Below are 18,316 nucleotides of genomic sequence, written 5' to 3' on the forward strand. Positions count from 1 at the left end.
AACACTTCACAGGTGGCCTTGTGCCCTTCTGCCAGGAGGCGCGTGGCATCTGGCTGTCTCTGGTGTCGAGGGGGGTCAGTGGATTTCCGGGTTGTGAGTCTGACGCACACGTAGTCTCCCGTCAGCTTTCCACCAGACACTCGTCCGTTGTCGTTGCGGAGGTCTGTCATTTCGCTGGGGGTTGTGAACCACTGATGTTCTAGTTTTGTTACTCTTTCTTCACGTATTAGCTGAAATGCTTTCTCTGTAAAGGGAAACTCTTCTCACCAACTTTTTAGTTACCTTGAACTACAGTTGGTACAGGAAAGGCTTGATTCTTTCCTCCTCCCCTTTATTTGGGACCAGTTTTCAGAATAATGTGTTGGTTCTCTAGCATCCTCCAAAGATGACCAATGAGGTCTTCTTAAAAAGAAAAAAACAATCACTGTGAATTCTTAGGTTTAAAAGGTACTTCCTGTGTTTCAGTCCATCGCAGGTGTTACTTGTTTATTTTTCGATGTTCATATTGTCCCAGCTGTGGCCAGAGAGCACCTCTCAGGTCGGCTCTTTCTGATACTTCTCCCTGTGACCGCATCCTCACTGTCTAGTACGAGCGAACATGCCAGGCTCACTTGCTTGAGCTGTAAAACAGGACGCCAGCGTAGTGGGTCTGTGGAACCGTCAGCTCCGCGAGGGCAAAACCCTGGGTCTCTGGTGTTTCTCCCACGGAGCCTGCCTGACGCGGGCTGGGTGCAGGGTGGACTCCCAGGTACCTGTGGCTGCCTGGGAGGCGGCACAGAGGGGGCTGAGCTCTGGGAGCTGTCAGTGCTGGGGCCTGAGAGACTAGCAGGAGCCAACCTTAACTGATAGTACGCCCTCGCCTCAACCCTTAACCCCCCCGTTTCCCCTCTTTGTCTCCACCCTCCTCCTCCACGTTTCCCAGGTCAGAACCACCCCGTCCGGGGACCACAGCGGCGGCTGCAGTGGACGTGGCTGGGCCGGGCCGAGCTGCAATTCGGGGACCAGATGCTGCACGTGTCCACCGTGCAGATGTGGCTGCTGTTACATTTCAATCAGACAGAGGTGCCTCAGCCCTTCTGCCTCCCTCTGTCTTGTCTTCCCCCTTGTCTGCCACTGTTCTCCTAAACTCCCTCCTTCCATTCTTTCCACTTCTGACTGGCCCTGTTTCTCCTTACCAGGAGGTGTCAGTAGAAACCTTGCTGAAGAATTCTGACCTCACCACACAGCTACTGCTCCAGGCACTCTTGCCCCTCACCTCTGAGAATGGCCCTTTGACCCTGCATGAGGGTCAGGACTTCCCCCGTGGAGGTAGGTCAGTGGGGCTGGCCCGAGACTCTGCTCTTAGCGGGTGGCACTTTCAGGGTGGGGTGGTGTAGCAGGGAATGAGAATGGGGTCCCCTTTCAGTTCCTTCCGCTCCTTGGGTACTAACTGCAAGTGAGTTCCAGGTGTGCTGCGGGTTCGGGAGCCTGGGCTCCACCCCCGTGGGGGGGCCCTGTGGTTGGTGCCTTCCCAGAAGTACCTGAATGTAGAGAAGGATGAGGGCCGGACCCTGGAACAGAAGAGGAACCTCTTGAGCTGTCTTCTTGTCCGTATTCTCAAAGCCCATGGGGAGAAGGGTCTCCACATCGATCACCTGGTTTGTCTGGTGCGTAGACAGGGCACCGTGCAGTTAGGGGAGGGAGGCAGCCATGCCTGGGGATGGAGGCTGGAGCCAGGGGTCACCACCAGGGAAGGCAACTCCCAGCATGAGGTCTTGTAGGGTGACCTCTCTGTCTGGGTTTTCTGTTCCCGACAGGGCAGTTAGACCGAAGGCAGAGACAAGGCATGACGTGACATGAGTGTGTACCCTCACACCAGGTCCTGACTCTAAGAGTTGGCAGTCTGCACAACAGTTCTGTGGGATAGGCAGTATTATTGTCATAGTCATTCCCATTGGACAGATAAGGAAAATGAGGCATGAGAGGGTTAGTAACTTATCCGTAGTCACACAGCTGGTAGGTGGCGTGGCCTGGCATTGAGCCTAGGCAGGGTGACTCCCCTAGGTGAACAGGGCCTGCCTGTGTCCTCTCCTCCTGTCCAGGTGCTGGAAGCCTGGCAGAAGGGTCCAAATCCTCCTGGAAGCCTGGGCGGAACGGTGGCTGGGGGCGTGGCGTGTTCCAGCACAGATGTCTTCTCTTGTGTCCTGCACCTCCTGGGCCAGGGCTACGTGAAACAGCGTGCTGACTGGCCCCAGATCCTGACATACGCCACCCCTGAGCCTGCGGAGCCCTGCCGTGGTCAGGCGGAGGTGCCCTTCTGTGGCGGCCGAACCACCGGGGCCTCCAGTCCCAGGTAGCTGCTCTCAGCCCCATCCCCCTGCTGAAGGGGCTCCAAGCTAGTAGGGCAGGGGGGCTCCCCGTGACTCGGGAGGGGTTGTCGTGCCAAAGCCAGGCTCCCCTGTGCAAAGGTACCTCATTTCTTTGTCTAAGCCCATTTTCCCTCTCCCTGAATTTTCCCTAGCTTGATCATCCTCGTTCCCTCTGCCAGTGCCAGTGCCCCTTCTCTTCCTTTCTAATCAAGGGTCTTGCTGTCCCCATCCTCCTAGAGTCAGCCCTGAGCAGGGGACCCAGACCTGTAAGCTCCTTTATGTGTATGTCTCTCATTCTAAGCAAACATGAAATATGCACTATGCACTGAGTGCTGTGTACCCTGTTCAGCGAAATGTACAATCTCTAGTTTTTGGGAAGTTTGTCCTGCAGAGGAGTCTGCCGTAGGTGCCCCCTAATTAACTAAAACTTTTCACATTGGATCCAATTCACCAGAAGTTTTTACAGCACCACTTTGATGCCTGTTATTTGCATGGGGTGTAAGTGCGTTCTCTAGAGGAAACTTTCTCCATGCGCACGCATCACCTGGGAGCTTGCTGAAATGCAGACCCAGGTTCAGGGAACCGCCTGCGGTACCTGCACTTCGGGCCCACAGGCTGCACTGACTGGGAGGGCCGTGGGCTCTTTCTCATCAGAGCGGGTAGCATTTTGGGTGGGACCTACAGTGGGGCTGTCCCATCTACTGTCAGTCAGTTAGCGTCCCAGCCTCTGCCCGCTAGGTTCCTGTAGTGCCCCTGTCATTGCAACAGCCAGTCCAGGCCCTGCAACTGCAGATGCTTCTGGGGAGGACCCTGCTGTGACAGTTGGTTTGGGTGGTTATCCTCAGGCTGGTTAAGCAGTCACGAGCAGGGGTGTGCAAGCGGGGAGCAGGGGAACAATGTGGGGTTCAGTTTGTAGCTTGCATAAGCAGGACAGGGAGACTGACCACTGACCCTTCTCTGCCCCCAAGCCCAGAAGCTGTGGCCGCCCTGGCATCTCTTCAGCTGCCTGCAGGCCGCACCATGAGCCCCCAGGAGGTAGAAGGGCTGATGGAGCGGACAGTGCGGCAGGTGCAGGAGACGCTGAACCTAGAGCCAGATGTGGCTCAGCACCTTTTGGCGCATTCCCACTGGGGCGCCGAACAGCTGCTGCAGAGCTACAGCGAGAACCCCCAGCCACTGCTGCTGGCAGCTGGGCTGCGGGTGCCCAAGGCCCAGGCCGCCCCGGCACGCCCTGACCACTGTCCTGTCTGTGTCAGCCCCCTGGAGGCCGCCGACGACCTGCCCGCCCTCTGCTGCCTGCACGGCTGCTGCAAGGTGAGGCTACCCGCTCTCTGCTGCCCCTGACTCTCTGCTCAGCACAGTTCCTTAGGAACGATTGCTTCCAGCCCCAGCCTGGAACGACTGCTCCTAGCCTGGGAATGTTGGACAGTCTCCTAGTCCCTCTTAACCTAGTTCTGTCATCTGCCTTGACATCCTGAAGGCGGCGGTTAGGATCCAGCATCAGTGGTTCTCAAGCTCTGCTGCATATTACAACCACGCTGGGAGCTTTTAAAGATCCTGGGGCTCATGCTGTACCCCAGGCCAATTAAGTCAGATCTGCAGGTGAAATCCAAGCATATGGAGTTTTAAAAGCACCTCAGGGGATTCCAGTGTTCAGCCAAGTTTGAGAAATATAAATGTATGCACTGACACACACAGGTCTCACACACACAGTGTACGGTAAGACACTCTATGAGAAGTGTGATTGAACCGGTGATGGCCGCAGTTTATGGTTTCCTCCTCACCATTCGAGTCTCCTGACCTTCGAATATCATCGCTTCTTTTATATGGGTAGGGCCAGAGGAGGTTTGCAGTTGTTTATATATGAAGCAATACAATAATTAATAATAATACAGGAATAAACTCTGTTTCATGTATTCATAACTGTAAACCTGCTTTTGCCCTACCCTGGTGTGCACTCATGTATCTCATTTAATACAAAAATAAAAAGTGCTGTAAGCCAGAATAATAGAAGGGGATTGTGGGAAGTCAGGGTTTGCTGTGTTAAAGCCGAGGCAGAGAAGGCGGGCGGCTGGGGAGTGAGCACTTAGTTCTCCGGGGCTGGGAGGAGGGGTTGAGGTTCCAAGTGCTGTCCGACACTCCCTGCCTCTCAGCTCTTAGGACAGGGTCAGGCCCTCGTCGTCGTCAGGACGCGAGCCCCGTGGTCACAAACCCTTGCTGCTGCTTCCAGCAGCGTCTCCCCATGGTGGGCAGCCTGGGGCACGGGCATTGCATGCGTGCGTGCATGTGTGCCAGCACTTTTTCTCCGGCTCTTTGGCTCGGCTCCAAGTTCCTCCTCTCGTATAGGTACCTGTGCTCACTTTTTCCCAGGTTCTTACTTATTTCCTTGACACTTCCATTTTTTCATTCAGCCGATATTTGTCATGAATGTGCTGTGTGCAGAGCACTGCATGGGCGTGTGGGGAAGTCCAAGCAAGAACCTGCCGTGCGCTGGGAATAACAGCAGGGAGTAGTCTCCGGGACTTGCTCTGGGCCGTTGTGCTGCCTTACTGCTTTGTCGTGCTTAATTCCCACCCTAGTTCCCCGTGAGGCCGGCATTGTGCTATCTCCACCTCACAGACTGTGGGCGAAGGCACTGGGAGGAGAGGAATCTGCCCAGGGTCAGGATTGGATGTTGGCAGTCTCATACCAGGGCTCTCCCTCCACACCCTTAGGATGAGTGCAGGGAAGAGACTACAGTGGGGTCTTGTTGGAAGTAACTGGTTTGGGAGTGTGCTGAGGGCCTTGTCAGGGGCCAGGGTGGGGGCCGGGGAGGCCGGGGAGGCCGCTGTCTTAGGGCAGAGAGTGGTGGGCAGAGGGAGGAGCGGGTGAAGGCACGGGGACGCAGCGGGCGGTGGCGGGAGAGGCGGTTTGGCAGGTGGGCATGGCCCGATTGGGTCAAGATTGGTATACGAGGGGTTTTTCTATAGGGGAAGCCAGGGTGGGTTTTGAGCAGGAGAGTGATGTGATCTGACTTACATTTTTGAAAGATCACTTTGTGAGGGGAAATAACTTGGACAGAACAAGAGTGGAAGCAGAGACAAGCATTTGGAGACTTGTGCAAAGAGGCAAGAGAAGGTGGCCAAGGGCCTGGGGACAGAGGGGAAGGGAGGAGTGGGTGGGCTGGGCTACATTTGCAGGTAGAGCAGGTCAGACTTGGGGGATCGGAGGTGGGGTTTAGGACTGGGGAGTCGAGGGTGATTCTTGGGTTTTTGACCTGAGCGTCTGGGTGGAAGGGGTGTGTCATCTTTGGCTGAGTTCAGGGCGATCTCAGACCTGGGACTGGGGATGGGGAACAGGTTTTTAAGGGGAAATTCAGTCTTTTGTGTCCATGAAGTTTGAGCTGCTTGTCGAACACCCATGTGGGACTGGCAGGTGGACAGGGTTTTTGGATTCTGGATTAAGTGGGGAAGCCTGGCTGGTATCGTCCAAGGAGAAAGAAGCAGGCCCAGGGCGTTGAAGTCGGGGCACGCCCACCCTACAGAGGTGTGGAGACAGGGGACCTGAAAACTCAGCTGAGAAAAGTAGGCTGATGGAAGAGGAGGCGGAGCCCTGAGTGAGCCGCAGCTGAACGGCACACACGGCACCCCGGAGAGCTCAGAGCTGGGGAACCCTGGGGTCTGCAGCACTGGAGGCGGCTCCCCGGGGTGAGCCTTGAGTGGTGAGGGGGTTGTCAGAGGGCCGGAGACGCAGTTCCAGTTCCCGTTGGGCTGGGCAGTGGGGACAGCGTGAGCCTAGAGCAAGCCCGAAGCAGAGGGGCTCCCTAGGGGAGTGAGGCGTCGGCCGGGCTGTCCTCTGTGGCTGGGGGGGGGGGTCCCGTTGCCTCTGTGCAGCTGCAGGTGAGCCCTCTGAACTTGGAGAAATTTCCTCTGTTTTATCTTGGAAATAGAGGAATTTTGCCTTCAACATTCCAGTTTATCTGGGGTTGTCTCACTATGTCAAAAGGGGTTTGTTTTGTTTTGTTTTGTACCTTCCTCCGAGTAAAAATAGCCCAGTAAAGTGCTTCCCATTTGTCCTGGAACTTTGATGCCATGGATGCATGCCCTCTCCTGGGGTCAGATACATCATTGCAGAAGCTGGCCGTTGGCAGTGTGAGGGAAGGGACTGTTAATGGAGTCTTTTAGGAGGCTCAGGCTGCTGATCACGCAAAAACCAAGTGGGTTTGACTGGGAGGCACGGAGCGGGGAGAACGTTGACAGGGACGGGCTCCTGCTGCAGTTCGGGAGAGGACCGTGGCTTGACTCAGGGTGGGGTAGCGCCGTGGGTGCAAGACAAGGGCTCAGGAGGTGGGGGGGCGTTCTGGCCCTGGGACTGGATGGGAGCCGTGGGGCTGTTTATCAGGATCTGGGTGGTGCTGTAGGCAGGTCTGTTTTGTGGAGAAGAGGCCAGGCTTGCGGGGAGGCGCTCAGGAGAGGCACTGAGGTGAGCAGGTGGGCCGGGAGGGGAGGCCTCAGCTGTGTTCGCAGCACCCGGGGCCAGCCACCCGGCGGGGACGGGGGACCCCCTTCCTCTCTGACCTTCTCGCTCTTTCCATTTCTTGCTCGGAACTTGAAACTTTCTTCTTTTTTGATTCTCTTTCTCCATTTTCTCCATGTCCATCCCAACAATAATTATAATTGGGCTGCTTTCCTGGCCCACACATCCCCAAAGATGACTCTGACTTGGGCCAATCCTAGGAAAACGCACAGAAACCATAGAGATTAGGGTCAGTTTTGAGGTTGATCTAGAGGCAGGCTTGTCTCTGGCCCTCTGTGTCGCTGGGGACAGGGGCTAGATGAGCAACCGGGACGCCATCCCCTTGTGCCGCTCCCACGCTGTCCCTGAGCAGCGCCTGCCTTCCCTCCCAGTCCTGCTGGAGTGAGTATCTGACGACCCGGATAGAGCAGAACCTTGTGATGAACTGCACCTGCCCCATTGCCGACTGCCCTGCCCAGCCCACGGGAGCCTTCATTCGTGCCATCGTCTCCTCGCCAGAGGTCATCTCCAAGGTACCCCCTCCTCTGAGAGAGGCCCTGGTGCATAGCCAGAGGGGCAGACCCCTGGGAGTGGGCTGCTGTGCGGGATACTGGGGAGCCTGGAGAGGTGGCATCCCAGAGAGCCAGGCCCTCACTTGGTGGCACCACCACCGCCCCACAGTATGAGAAGGCCCTCCTTCGTGGTTACGTGGAGAGCTGCTCCAACCTGACCTGGTGCACCAACCCCCAAGGCTGCGACCGCATCCTGTGCCGCCAGGGCCTGGGCTGTGGGACCACCTGCTCCAAGTGTGGCTGGGCCTCCTGCTTCAACTGCAGCTTCCCTGAGGTGGGTGCCCACCCGGGCCTCGATCCTGAGCCCGTGCCCACACCCTACCCCGCTCTGCCCCCCGCCTGCCACACACACGCAGATTCGGCCTTGTCCTCATCCTCTGCCACCAAGTTGAGCTCCGTTCCTCCTCCTCTGGCCTCCAAGCGGGACCTCCCTCCCTCCCGCTCTCCCATGCACGCTAGCAGGACGGCTGCCCTCAGTAAGGGCTTGGCCGTGTCCTTGCCTCCCCCCCGCTCTAGGCACACTACCCTGCCAGCTGCGGCCACATGTCTCAGTGGGTCGATGATGGCGGCTACTATGATGGCATGAGTGTGGAGGCACAGAGCAAGCACCTGGCCAAGCTCATCTCTAAGCGCTGTCCCAGCTGCCAGACTCCCATCGAGAAGAATGAAGGGTGTCTGCAGTAAGAAGGGGGTGCTGTGGGCCCTGGGGGAGGCGGCAGGCGCAAGAGGGAGGGAGGACTGGCGGTGAGAAAGGGGCAGAGGGGCTCATTGCAGAGCTGAGGGCAGTTACTCAGCCACCCACGCTCGGCCCCTCCAGAGTGATTCCTAGAGCTCATGTTCCTTCCCCCACTTTAAAAAAAAGATTTTATACTTTAGAGAGAGGGGAGTGAGGGAAACATTAATGTGCGAGATACATGGATCGGTTGCCTTTAGCTCACCCCCACCAGGGGACCTGGCCCGTAACCCAAGCATGTGTTCTGACTGGGAATTGAAATGGTAACCGTCTGTTTAGCAGGCTGGTGCTCAGTCCACTGAGCCGTACCAGCCAGGGCCCTTACCCCACTTTTAACTCAAGATAGTAAAGGGGAATTCAGGAGCGAAGGTGTATTCAGTAGGAACTGGTAAGGTTAGGACACTAAGGGCAGGGAGGAACCAGGACATCATCAGCGGTGCATCTAGGCTCCTGGCATCCCTGGTGTGGCCCTGGCCAGGGGCAGGAGTCCTGACCAGCTAGCTTCCTCCATAGCATGACCTGTGCCAAATGCAACCACGGATTCTGCTGGCGCTGCCTCAAGCCCTGGAAGCCAAGTCACAAAGACTATTACAACTGCTCCGCCATGGTAAGGGCACCGGGGAGGGCAGAGGCCCATGGGCAGTTGGGCGAGGGGGGCTCTCTGAGGGACTCTGTGCAGAAGGTCTGTGCAGAGCAGCCCAACAGTTGCTGGGACAGTGGGGAGAAGACAGAAGCCAGCTAGGCCTACAGATGCTGGGAGGTCTGCCCTGCAGGGCCTGTGCAAGGGACCAGAGGCCCCAGAGTGGCACTGCTCACACCCAGCTGGCTGCGGGGAGGGCCGAGGCGGGCTGGACCTTCCCGGGGCAGCAAGGCAGAGTGGAGAAGAGCAAGGGCCGAGTCACAGCCCAGTTCCACTGCTTAGGGTGGGGCTTTGGGTCAGTGTGCTGGTCCTCAGCATTCTCGTTGGTAACAGGGGTTAGTAACACGACCGACCTCACAGAGTTCCGAGGGTTAGATGAAAAAATCTGGGTAAAGTGTTGGAAGGCCTTTGTGAATAGCAGCCAGTCTGATGAGCCCCACTCCGCCCCAGCAAAGCACAGTAGCCCCTCCGACGTGTCCTTACAGGTGAGCAAGGCAGCTCGCCAAGAGAAGCGGTTCCAGGACTACAATGAGAGGTGTACTTTCCATCACCAGGCCCGGGTGAGGCGGGGGAGAGATGGGTCCGTGGGAAGGTCGGAGGGTGGATGGGTGCGGTCTAGATGGGGACATGTGTGCACGTGCAGTGCTGAGCCCCTTTCCTCCGTGCAGGAGTTTGCCGTGAACTTATGGAACCGCGTGTCTGCCCTGCACGAGGTGCCCCCACCCAAATCCTTCACCTTCCTCAGCAACGCTTGCCGGGGACTCGAGCAGGCTCGAAAGGTTGTGGTGGGTGGGGGAGGGGACAGATGGTCCAAGGGGGTCTAGTGGGCTGGGCAGCCGTCCTCTGACCTGTTTGGCTGGAGGGAGTGAGGAAACAGGTGGGAGAGACCTGACTCGGGCTCCCCCAGGTGCTGGCCTACGCCTGCGTGTACAGCTTCTACAACCAGGACACGGAGCAACTGGACGTGGTGGAGCAGCAGACCGAGCATCTGGAGCTGCACACCACTGCCCTGCAGATCCTGCTCGGTGAGCCGCCCACCTGCGCAGCCCTCTCCCACCCCTCCCCTCTGAGCATCCCATTCTAAGGAGCAGGGACTCCACAGCAGCCCTACCCCAGCCTCCCACCTGCCGCTGTCCTCTTCCTAATTCCTCATGGCCTCGTCACTGGTACAGGCTGTCAGTGCCTGAGGACACAGGTCTTCACCTGACCTTTGATTTGATTCGGTTCTGTTTCCACCACTGGAGTGTAAGCCTCATGAATGGGTGTCTAGAGCCGGGTCTGGTGGATGTCAGTAGAACTTGGTAGATGTCTCGTGGGGGTTTGTTGGAGGAGGGTGTGGAGGGGAGAGAAGCAGGGTGGAGCCCCCCCGCCCTGTGCCCTCCACAGAGGAGCTCCTGCTGCAGTGCAGAGACCTGGCCGCGGCCCTGCGCCTGCTGCGGGCGGACTGTCTCCACATGGGCCTGGAGCTGCTGCGGCTGATCCAGGAGAGGGTGCTTGCTATCCTGCAGCATTCCACCCAGGTAGGCCGCCCCTGCCCTGGGAGCGCCCAGGCGAAAGGCCGCAAGGGTGGATGGCTATTCAGAGACCTGGGTGTGTGTCCCTGCTCCCAGACTGGCCGCTGGATGCTTTGGACCCTGCCACTTAACCACCTGGCATTTCCTACAAAATAAGGGAATCAACCCAGATCCAGGCTATTTTGCCAGATCCTTGCTCATCAGATTCACTTGGGGAACTTTTTCAGACATAGTACCCAGATGTGGATTCAGAATCCCAGGAGTGGGGGGCCAGGGGACTGGGGTCCACCAGAGTAAGGGATCTCGGAGATTTCTCTTCAGCTCTAATATGCCGATGTTGGCTACAAACCTGCCCTCAGGGAGCATACAGACTGGTAGTAACTCGGGCAGAAGAGACATGCACAGCACCGTGAGCTCCAGGAGCACAGGGCTGGTCTGCCTTACCATCAGGTCCTTGTCCCTGGAGACCACGTCTTAGTTAAATCACACAAGGTAGTGCTTTGTGAGGTGCCGCGGCGTGCGAGGGAGAACAGGCGGGAGCACTCCTGCCCGGGCACGGCACCGAGCGGGCCCTCGGAGAACGCTGGCTGAAGGAGTGCTGGGCTCAGAGGCCCAGTGGCCTCTACTGTCCTACTCCCGTATCCTCCCGTCTCTTTGCAGGATTTCCGGGTTAGTCTCCAAGGTCCCTCGTTAGAGGCCCGGGAGGCAAAAGGGTCCAGTGTGCCCAGCAGCCAGTGAGTATGGGCGGAGCCTCAGGGGAGCGGGACAGGCCAGGCTCCCACTGGGGGCTGAGCAGCACTCTCTCTCTAGGCCCCAGGGTCCCTCGGGGCTGGAGGCGGCTGAGGAGGAGGAGGAAGGCGACGAGGACGAGGACGAGGACGAGGTGTCCGCGTGGCAGCAAGATGAGTTTGACGAGGAGCTGGACAACGACAGCTTCTCCTATGACGAGGAGTCCGAGAACCTAGACCGAGACACTTTCTTCTTTGGTGATGAGGAAGAGGATGATGAGGGCTATGACTGAGGGTCAGGGCACAGGGAGCCCCTGGAGCCGCCCCAGAGCCACGGGGCCAAGGGGGCCGGGACTCACCCTGTTGTGATGGGGTATGCAGAGGGAACGATCCCCAGTACCCGCAGCACCTTCTCACGTTTACTGAATAAACTTTTTTCACATACTTCCCTGAAGCGTGCTGGGCAGCTCCCCCTGCCATCCCCCGCCCCACACACCAGCCCTCCTCACTCTTCAGTTTCCTGTAGACCCCCAGACTCTTCTGTCAGCAAAGCCGGCCCCTTTGACCCGAGCCGATCGCGGCCAGTGAAGGTCCAACACGGCGGGGCCGATGCAGGCCTGCCCGTTTGCCCCGACCCAGCCGCAGGTCAGAGGAAACGGAACAGCCAGCCCCTGTGGTCGGCTTCCTCCAAGCTCTTGAATGTTCCGGGCAAGGGCCCGAGGCCATTAGAAGTACGCCCCTCTTGGGGTTTCTCTGCATCTGGAAGTGAAGTGCGGTGGGGTGGGAAGAAGATACTATTGAGGCCCGGCCGTGGCCCGCCACACACACAAACATACGTAAAGTCAGAACTGTAAACATATCTTTTAATTTGGCACTGGGATAAAAGACAGGGATGGTATTACAGCCGAGTCTGGGATCAGAAGAATTGGGTAAAGTGGGGTTCAGTCAAGTGGTTGGGCTGAGGGAAGAAGCCACCTACTCAGGAGGATGAGCCTCAAAATACCGATCCAGCAGGGCCTCCACCTCTCCCTCGTCATAGTCCCACACCTGGAACCGCGAGCCGTCTGCTGCTCCCCGGATCATGGCTGAGAGCACTGGGAAGGGAAAAGAAGGTCAAGGTGCCCCCCCTACCCCTGTCTGTGCTCCCTTCCCTAGCCCTTGGGGGAGACACTGTACTCAGAGACAGCCCTACCCCCCACCCCCCAAAAAAGGCAGCTGAGGACTGGGTCCTGAGAAAGCTGGGGAGGGAGGGAGTGGCCTTCCAGGGCTCGGTGTGCTCACCTCGGCCCGACTGTGGGCGGAACAGGCACAGGACTCGCTTGTTGAGGGCGGCTGCCCGGCCCAGCTCATAGCCGACACCCAAGGATGGCTGGGTCACTTCTGCTACAACCACTGGAAGAAAAACCAGAGTGAGGCTCCATGCCTGAGCTTGTAAGGGAAAGAGGGAAGTGAGTGGTGAGGAGGGAACTCTAGGGAGTCCTGGGTGGGGAGGCTAGGTGTGTTCAGGGAACCCAGTGCCCAGGGGAGTTCACAGGTAGGAGAGGGGGCCACTCACGGTCTGCCCGCTGCAGCCAGGCCAGGTCCCGATCGTGGATGAGCCTGTCACCCCCAGCAGCCTCTTCCCCTGTGGTTGAGAGAGAGCTGGTCAAGGCCATGCGCCACCCTCTGCCTCGGAGGTACTTAGTGCCTCTCCTCAGCCTGTCCCCCACACCTGTCCTGCTTGGGAGGAGGGCGGATGGCCCAACACGGAAAGTCCACGGAAAGGAGTAAGGAAATGGAAGAGCTGCAAGACAAATTTGATCCTGTGCAAGGGGGTGTGTGTGAACAGGGCCAGATGAATGGTACAAATGAAATTAAGGGGAGGACTCACTCACTGTGGGTCAGAGTGATTAGAGGTGGAGAAGGAGGGAGAGCATCCCAGGTGGAGAATGGCAGACAGGGGCTGGTCCACACGAAGGATGGAGGAAGACTAGATTAGAGCCTAATGGAGTGGTGCTCAAGCTTTGGCAGGTACCAGAATCATCTGAGAACTTGATAAAACTACAAAGACACAAGTGTCAGTGGGCCCGGCCACTTCACAAGCTTTCCAGGTGATTCTCATCCCCACCAAAGTTTGACAACCACTGCCCGAATGCATGCAAAGTGACCCGTGGTTGGTGACGGGAACCGAGGTGGCAGAGGCATCCTGGGGTAAGAGGCAAAGGATCTTGGCTCCAGCTTGGTTAAATGTTACTCTCCAGTACTGTTAAGGCCCACAGCTACCTGCACCAGGACAGAATCACTGCAGAACTTGTTAAAAGAGATTTGAAGGCTTCCTTAGACTACTGTATGAGATTCTGCATTTAAACAAACTCCCTCATTATATTGGAGCACACTGAAGTCCAGGAACCACCAGGCAGGGGTGGACCGACTGTGGAAACCAACAAACCTCACTTGCACAGGCCCTTCCCAATACCCTAGCAATTTTGTGATTTCGTCTTTTTAAAGACGTCTCCCAGAATTTCGTTAGGGCCCACAGATCCTGGCTCTGTCCCTGGGCAGGGCATGGGGAATCACTTCAAGTTTTGTGAGCAGAGAGACAACAGTTTTAGACACAGTTTTCAAACTAGAAGAGTTCAATCAGACCAACCATGTCTTAGACAGACCTGGCACTAACGATGGATTATCAGAAAAAGGAATAGAGAGCAATCCCACTTGCCACAGCATTGAAGACAATAAAGTAGTTCAGAATAAGTTTAACCAGAGAGCTGAATGGTCTGTACACCGCAAACTATAAGGCATGGATAAAAGAAATTGAAGAAGGCACAAATAAATGGAAAGGCACCCCGAGTTCATGGACTGGAAGAATTAGCATTGTTAAAATGTCCGCACTACCCAAAGTCATCTACAGATTCGATGTAATCCCTATTAGGTCACACAGGCATTTCTTACAGAAGTAGAAAAACAATCCTAAAATTTATGGGATCCTGAACAGCCAAAGCAATCCTGAGAAAGAAGAACAAATAGGGAGGCCATCATATTTCCTGATTTCAAGCTATAGTAGAAAGCTATAAAATCAAAACAATATGGTACTGCCATGGAAACAGACACATAGACCCATAGAATGGAATCTCGAGCCCAGAAACAGCCCTGGCCTGGCGGCTCAGTTGGCTGGAGTGCCATCCTGCACACCAAAAGACTGCAGATTTGATCTTTGGTTGGGGTGCATATGAGAGGCAACCGATAGGTGTTTCTCTTTCTCTTCCCCCCCCCCCCCAAAGCAGTAAGTATGTCTTCAGGTGAGGGTAAAAAAAATAGAACTACCATATGCCCCAGCAATCCCACTTGTGGGAATATAACCAAAGGAAACAAAAACACTGTCGCAGAGGTGTCTGCACTCTACGTTCAAAGTGGCATCCCTGACGACAGCCAAGATGCGGAAGCAACCTAGGCGTCCGTGGGCGGATGAATAGGTAAAGTTGTGTATGTATAAAATGGTATATTATTCAGCCACGAGAAAGAAGGAAATCCTGCCATTTGGGAAAACACGGAAGGACTTCGGAGGCATTATACTCAGTGAAATAAGTCAGACAGACAAACAGATACTATATGATCTCACTTGTATATGGAATCTAAAAACAAAAAACAAAACAAAAAAAACAGAAAAATCTAAACTCCTAGCAAAAGAAATTGAATTTGTGGTTACCAGACGTGGGGGACAGGAGACTGGGAAAATACACGAAGGGGTCAAAAGGTACCAACTTCCTGTTATAAAATGAGTACTAGGGATGTAATGTACATGATGACTATAGTTACCACTGCTGTGTGGTTATCTGAAAGTTGTTATAAGAGTAGATTCTAAGAGATCTTATCACAAGGAGAAAAATTATTTCATGAGATAATGGACATTAACTAAACTTACTGTGTTGATTCACAACACATGAAGGTCTAATCATTAAACTTGTACAGTGCTAAGTTCACTAGAGCTCAATAACATTGGGAAGAAAAAAAAAAAAAACACCCACAGCGGCCAGGAGCTAAACACATAAGTAGAAGTCTGATCAGAAGGCGTGAGAGACTGTGGTGGTGGAGAGAACTAGGGTCTGTCGGGTCTAAGACAGGATTGACACCCACATGCCAAAGGCGCACTGCGCAGGAGGATAAGCTTCGTTGGGGAGCTTATCCCTGGGGAGAAGATGCCAGCGGGTGCAGAAACCCTAGCAGTCCCGTCCACGCCCATTCTGCCCCTCCCTACAAACTACCCTAGCAAGAGTTGGAGAAAGTTCTCCATGAGGAATGTAAAGGTCAGGATAATAACAGAGCGCAGAGACTGTCCAGCTGGATCCGGGCACACGCGGTCTGAGTCCAGGCTCCGTTTACTTTTAGCGCGAGGCGCTCGCTCCGGGCCAACGGCCCTCAAGGCACAGTGGAGGGCGGCCACCGCCCGGGGGAGGCAGCTTCAGTAAAGAGGCGGGGCCGCCCCCGTCCCGTCCCCCCCCCCCGCCCCCCGCAGCCAGCGCTCCCCGCCCCTGCGGCCTCACCCTGCGCACCCAGCTCCCCAAACGCCACGTGCTCCGTAAGCACGGTCCCAAAGCGCCGCAGCCGCGACACGATCCGCTGGTACAGCGCCCGGTCCTCGCGTCCGCCGCGGATACTCCCGCAGAAGTACAGGGCCCGACGGCAAGTGTCGCCCGACTGCCCTGGCTCCCCGCGCTCCCGCGCGCCGGCTACGGTCGCCGCCATCCCGCTGCCGTCACCGCTCACCTTTCTGCGCCAGGGGGCGCTAGCCTGCGGCCACGTGATCCAAGCAGAGCCTGCGCCGGGGGACAAGGTGCTCAAGTGTTCACACCTGTGAAACGGGGAGGAGTGGGGAACGTGGGTGACCATGCCCTTGTCTGGGGAACCCACTGCATCCTGTATTTCTTAACTCTCACTTGTCCCAGAGGAAGTCGCAGTCTTCTGCACCTCACCCACTTCTCTCCCCTCTACCCCAGTCTTTGCCATCTCACCAAAGGCAACTCCATCCTCCCAACTGCTCAGGTCCAAAAGGTTGGAGTTATTCTCGACTCCTTTCTTTCTCTCAAACCCTACATGCAACCCATCTGCAACTCTTGTCAGCTCTCCCTTCTGACGACTTCCAGAATCTGATGCCCACCCACCACCTGGGCTGCAGCCATGCTCATCCAAGCCTCTGTTACCTCCCTCAACAGTCCCCTGCTGTGCAGTCCAGTCTCCACTCAGCAGGCCAACTGAGCCTGTGAGCACTGACCTTCCTCTGCTCAAACACTCCAGTGGCTGCCTTCTCACTTAGGGTGAAAACCCAAATCCCACAGTGGCCCACCAGGCTTACGTGACCTGGTAACTTCCCTCTAACCCCAGCTCTAATACTCTCACCAACTTTTCTGCAGCCACACTGGCTTCCTGGCTGTTCCTCGAGCACGCTGGCCTCAGAGCCTTCACATTTCCTGTTCCCTTGGGACCTTTTTGCTCTTTTGTCCCTGGATCACTCCCTCAACTCCTCCAAGTCTTTGTTTACACATCATCTTTCCTGAGCACCCTCTCTATAGGGCAGCCTCCTGTTTCCAGTATTCTCTGTCATCCTTCCCTGCTAGCCTTTTCTCTTCTCATGTACCATATACTTTATTGATTTTGTCATATATCTTTCTACACCTAGTAGAATGTAAGTCCCCAGGAAGGCAGGACTTTTTATTGGTTTGGTTCACTGCTAATATCCCCAGCTTCTAGATCTGTGCCTGCCACATAGGAAACGTTTATCAAATATTTGTTGGATGAAGGAGTGGATTAAATGAGAAGTTGCATTTGACAGCACTTTGTAATCTGCTCAGCCCTGCAGTAAGCTGATAGAAGCAGGATATTCAGGGAGATAGGCAAATCCAGCATTATTAACTGGGAATAATAATGATTTCCCTCTCATTTTATTATAAAATAACACAAATATAGCCCTGGCTAGTGTGGCTCAGTGGATTGAGTGCAGGCTTGCAAACCAAAGGGTTGCCAGTTCGATTCCCAATCAGGGCACATGCCTGGGTTGTGGGCCAGGTCCCCAGTAGGAGTTTGAGAGAGGCAACCACACATTGATGCTTCTCTCCCCATCTCCCTCCCTTCCTCTCTGTCTAAAAATAAATAAATAAATATTTTAAAAAACACACAAATATAGGACAAAATATTAAATGGAACAAGAGGGTGGTATACAGTGGGAAGTGAGTCCTGAGACCCCAAACTCATTCCCCAGAGAAAAGTACCATGGAGTTTCTTCTGAATGGTAATGATCAAAATATCAAAGTATGGGGTTCCAGGGCAGGCATAATAATAATTTTTTAAAACACAGAAAGTCAAAGCCTGGCTGGCATAGCTCAGTAAATTGAGCGTGGGCTGCAAACCAAAGTGTTGCAGGTTTGATTCCCAGTCAGGGCACATGCCTGGGTTGCAGGCCACAGCTCCCAGCAACCGCACATTGATGTTTCTCTCTCTCTCTCTTTCTCCCCCCCATCCCTCTCTAAAAATAAATAAATAAAATCTTAAAAAAAAACACAGGAAGTCAAAGAGAAGGAAGAGGGATTTCAGGGTATTTCTGTCCATTGATGAGTGCAGCCACAGACACATGAGCCAGGCACCTTTACACACACATGCACACACACGCCTTTAGGGAGGAAACCTCACCCAGATGATGTGATGGGCACCCTCCTTCACCCTTGTTATCCATGCTCACACCTGCCCTCCAGTTCCCCCCACAGGTGAGGAACAGACCTGCACATACACACACAGAGCATCTTGTTCCTGCCTCTGTGTCTTAAAGAAAACAAAGCAGCCTCCATCTCCTTAGGGCCCACACCTCTGATGTAGCTGACGTCTTCTTTCCACCTCAGGCTGAATAAAGTAGAAGGGATACTTTGCCTTTTTCTCCACATGGAAAACAACTCCCTGAGATTGGCTCTATACCCACTGTCAGCTGGTGAGGATGCAGAGCCTGCTGTGGCTGTAAGCTCAGACCTCCCAGCTCAATGCAGAGAGGCCTGAGCTAGGGGGGTGGGGCACCAAGTGATGGGAAGAAGAACCCAGGACAGTAGGCAGTCTGGTGAGGCAGCACAGTGAGGGGAAATACATCACTGGGTGACAGGAGGCCAGAATCGAATCCTAATTAAGTTACTAATGAGCTTTGTGACCTGAGTCTCAATTTCCTCATCCATAAAATTGGTGAAAAATGTTGTTCTGCCTTACTCCCCTGGTCTGTGAAAGCGCTTCACAAAACACACAGTGCTGCACGAAGGTAGGTCATCATTCAAGTCA

General features: G+C 55.2%; 2 protein-coding genes across 4 annotated transcripts in view; one reads left to right on the plus strand and one right to left on the minus strand.

The window, feature by feature from the left end:
* The window catches only part of CUL9 (cullin 9), a 37,762-nt gene extending 26,285 nt beyond the window's left edge, over positions 1-11,477 (plus strand). The window contains exons 27-41 of one of the 3 annotated variants that reach the window (XM_036024111.1): positions 923-1,062; positions 1,179-1,308; positions 1,447-1,646; positions 2,082-2,332; positions 3,317-3,662; positions 7,235-7,375; positions 7,524-7,688; positions 7,931-8,094; positions 8,661-8,754; positions 9,273-9,347; positions 9,456-9,566; positions 9,695-9,812; positions 10,174-10,307; positions 10,962-11,035; positions 11,112-11,477. In XM_036024111.1, coding sequence (XP_035880004.1) covers positions 923-1,062; positions 1,179-1,308; positions 1,447-1,646; positions 2,082-2,332; positions 3,317-3,662; positions 7,235-7,375; positions 7,524-7,688; positions 7,931-8,094; positions 8,661-8,754; positions 9,273-9,347; positions 9,456-9,566; positions 9,695-9,812; positions 10,174-10,307; positions 10,962-11,035; positions 11,112-11,322 — 2,354 coding nt within the window. In that variant the 3' untranslated portion in view covers positions 11,323-11,477. The remainder of the gene's footprint in view (positions 1-922; positions 1,063-1,178; positions 1,309-1,446; positions 1,647-2,081; positions 2,333-3,316; positions 3,663-7,234; positions 7,376-7,523; positions 7,689-7,930; positions 8,095-8,660; positions 8,755-9,272; positions 9,348-9,455; positions 9,567-9,694; positions 9,813-10,173; positions 10,308-10,961; positions 11,036-11,111) is intronic. The other 2 variants (XM_028508840.2, XM_028508841.2) reach the window with 2 other exon arrangements.
* A 394-nt stretch (positions 11,478-11,871) lies between these two features.
* Positions 11,872-15,780, minus strand: DNPH1 (2'-deoxynucleoside 5'-phosphate N-hydrolase 1). The gene is made up of 4 exons (XM_028510402.2): positions 15,550-15,780; positions 12,585-12,653; positions 12,311-12,421; positions 11,872-12,123 (listed from the first exon to the last, which is right to left on the minus strand). Exons 1-4 carry the CDS (start codon positions 15,749-15,751, stop codon positions 12,005-12,007), a joined length of 501 nt encoding a protein of 166 aa, XP_028366203.1. The 5' UTR covers positions 15,752-15,780; the 3' UTR covers positions 11,872-12,004.
* Positions 15,781-18,316: the final 2,536 nt, after the last annotated feature.

The sequence above is a fragment of the Phyllostomus discolor genome, chromosome 4 (assembly GCF_004126475.2).
Source record: "Phyllostomus discolor isolate MPI-MPIP mPhyDis1 chromosome 4, mPhyDis1.pri.v3, whole genome shotgun sequence".
Taxonomy (NCBI): domain Eukaryota; kingdom Metazoa; phylum Chordata; class Mammalia; order Chiroptera; family Phyllostomidae; genus Phyllostomus; species Phyllostomus discolor.

Excerpts from the sequence above, each read along its gene's own strand:
- DNPH1 (XM_028510402.2), bottom strand. The coding sequence starts at position 15,751 with ATGGCGGCGACCGTAGCCGGCGCGCGGGAGCGCGGGGAGCCAGGGCAG. Across the intron at positions 12,654-15,549 it reads TGGGGAGCTGGGTGCGCAGG|GGGAAGAGGCTGCTGGGGGT; the intron begins GTGAGGCCGCAG and ends TCTCAACCACAG. Across the intron at positions 12,124-12,310 it reads CCGCCCACAGTCGGGCCGAG|TGCTCTCAGCCATGATCCGG; the intron begins GTGAGCACACCG and ends TTCCCTTCCCAG.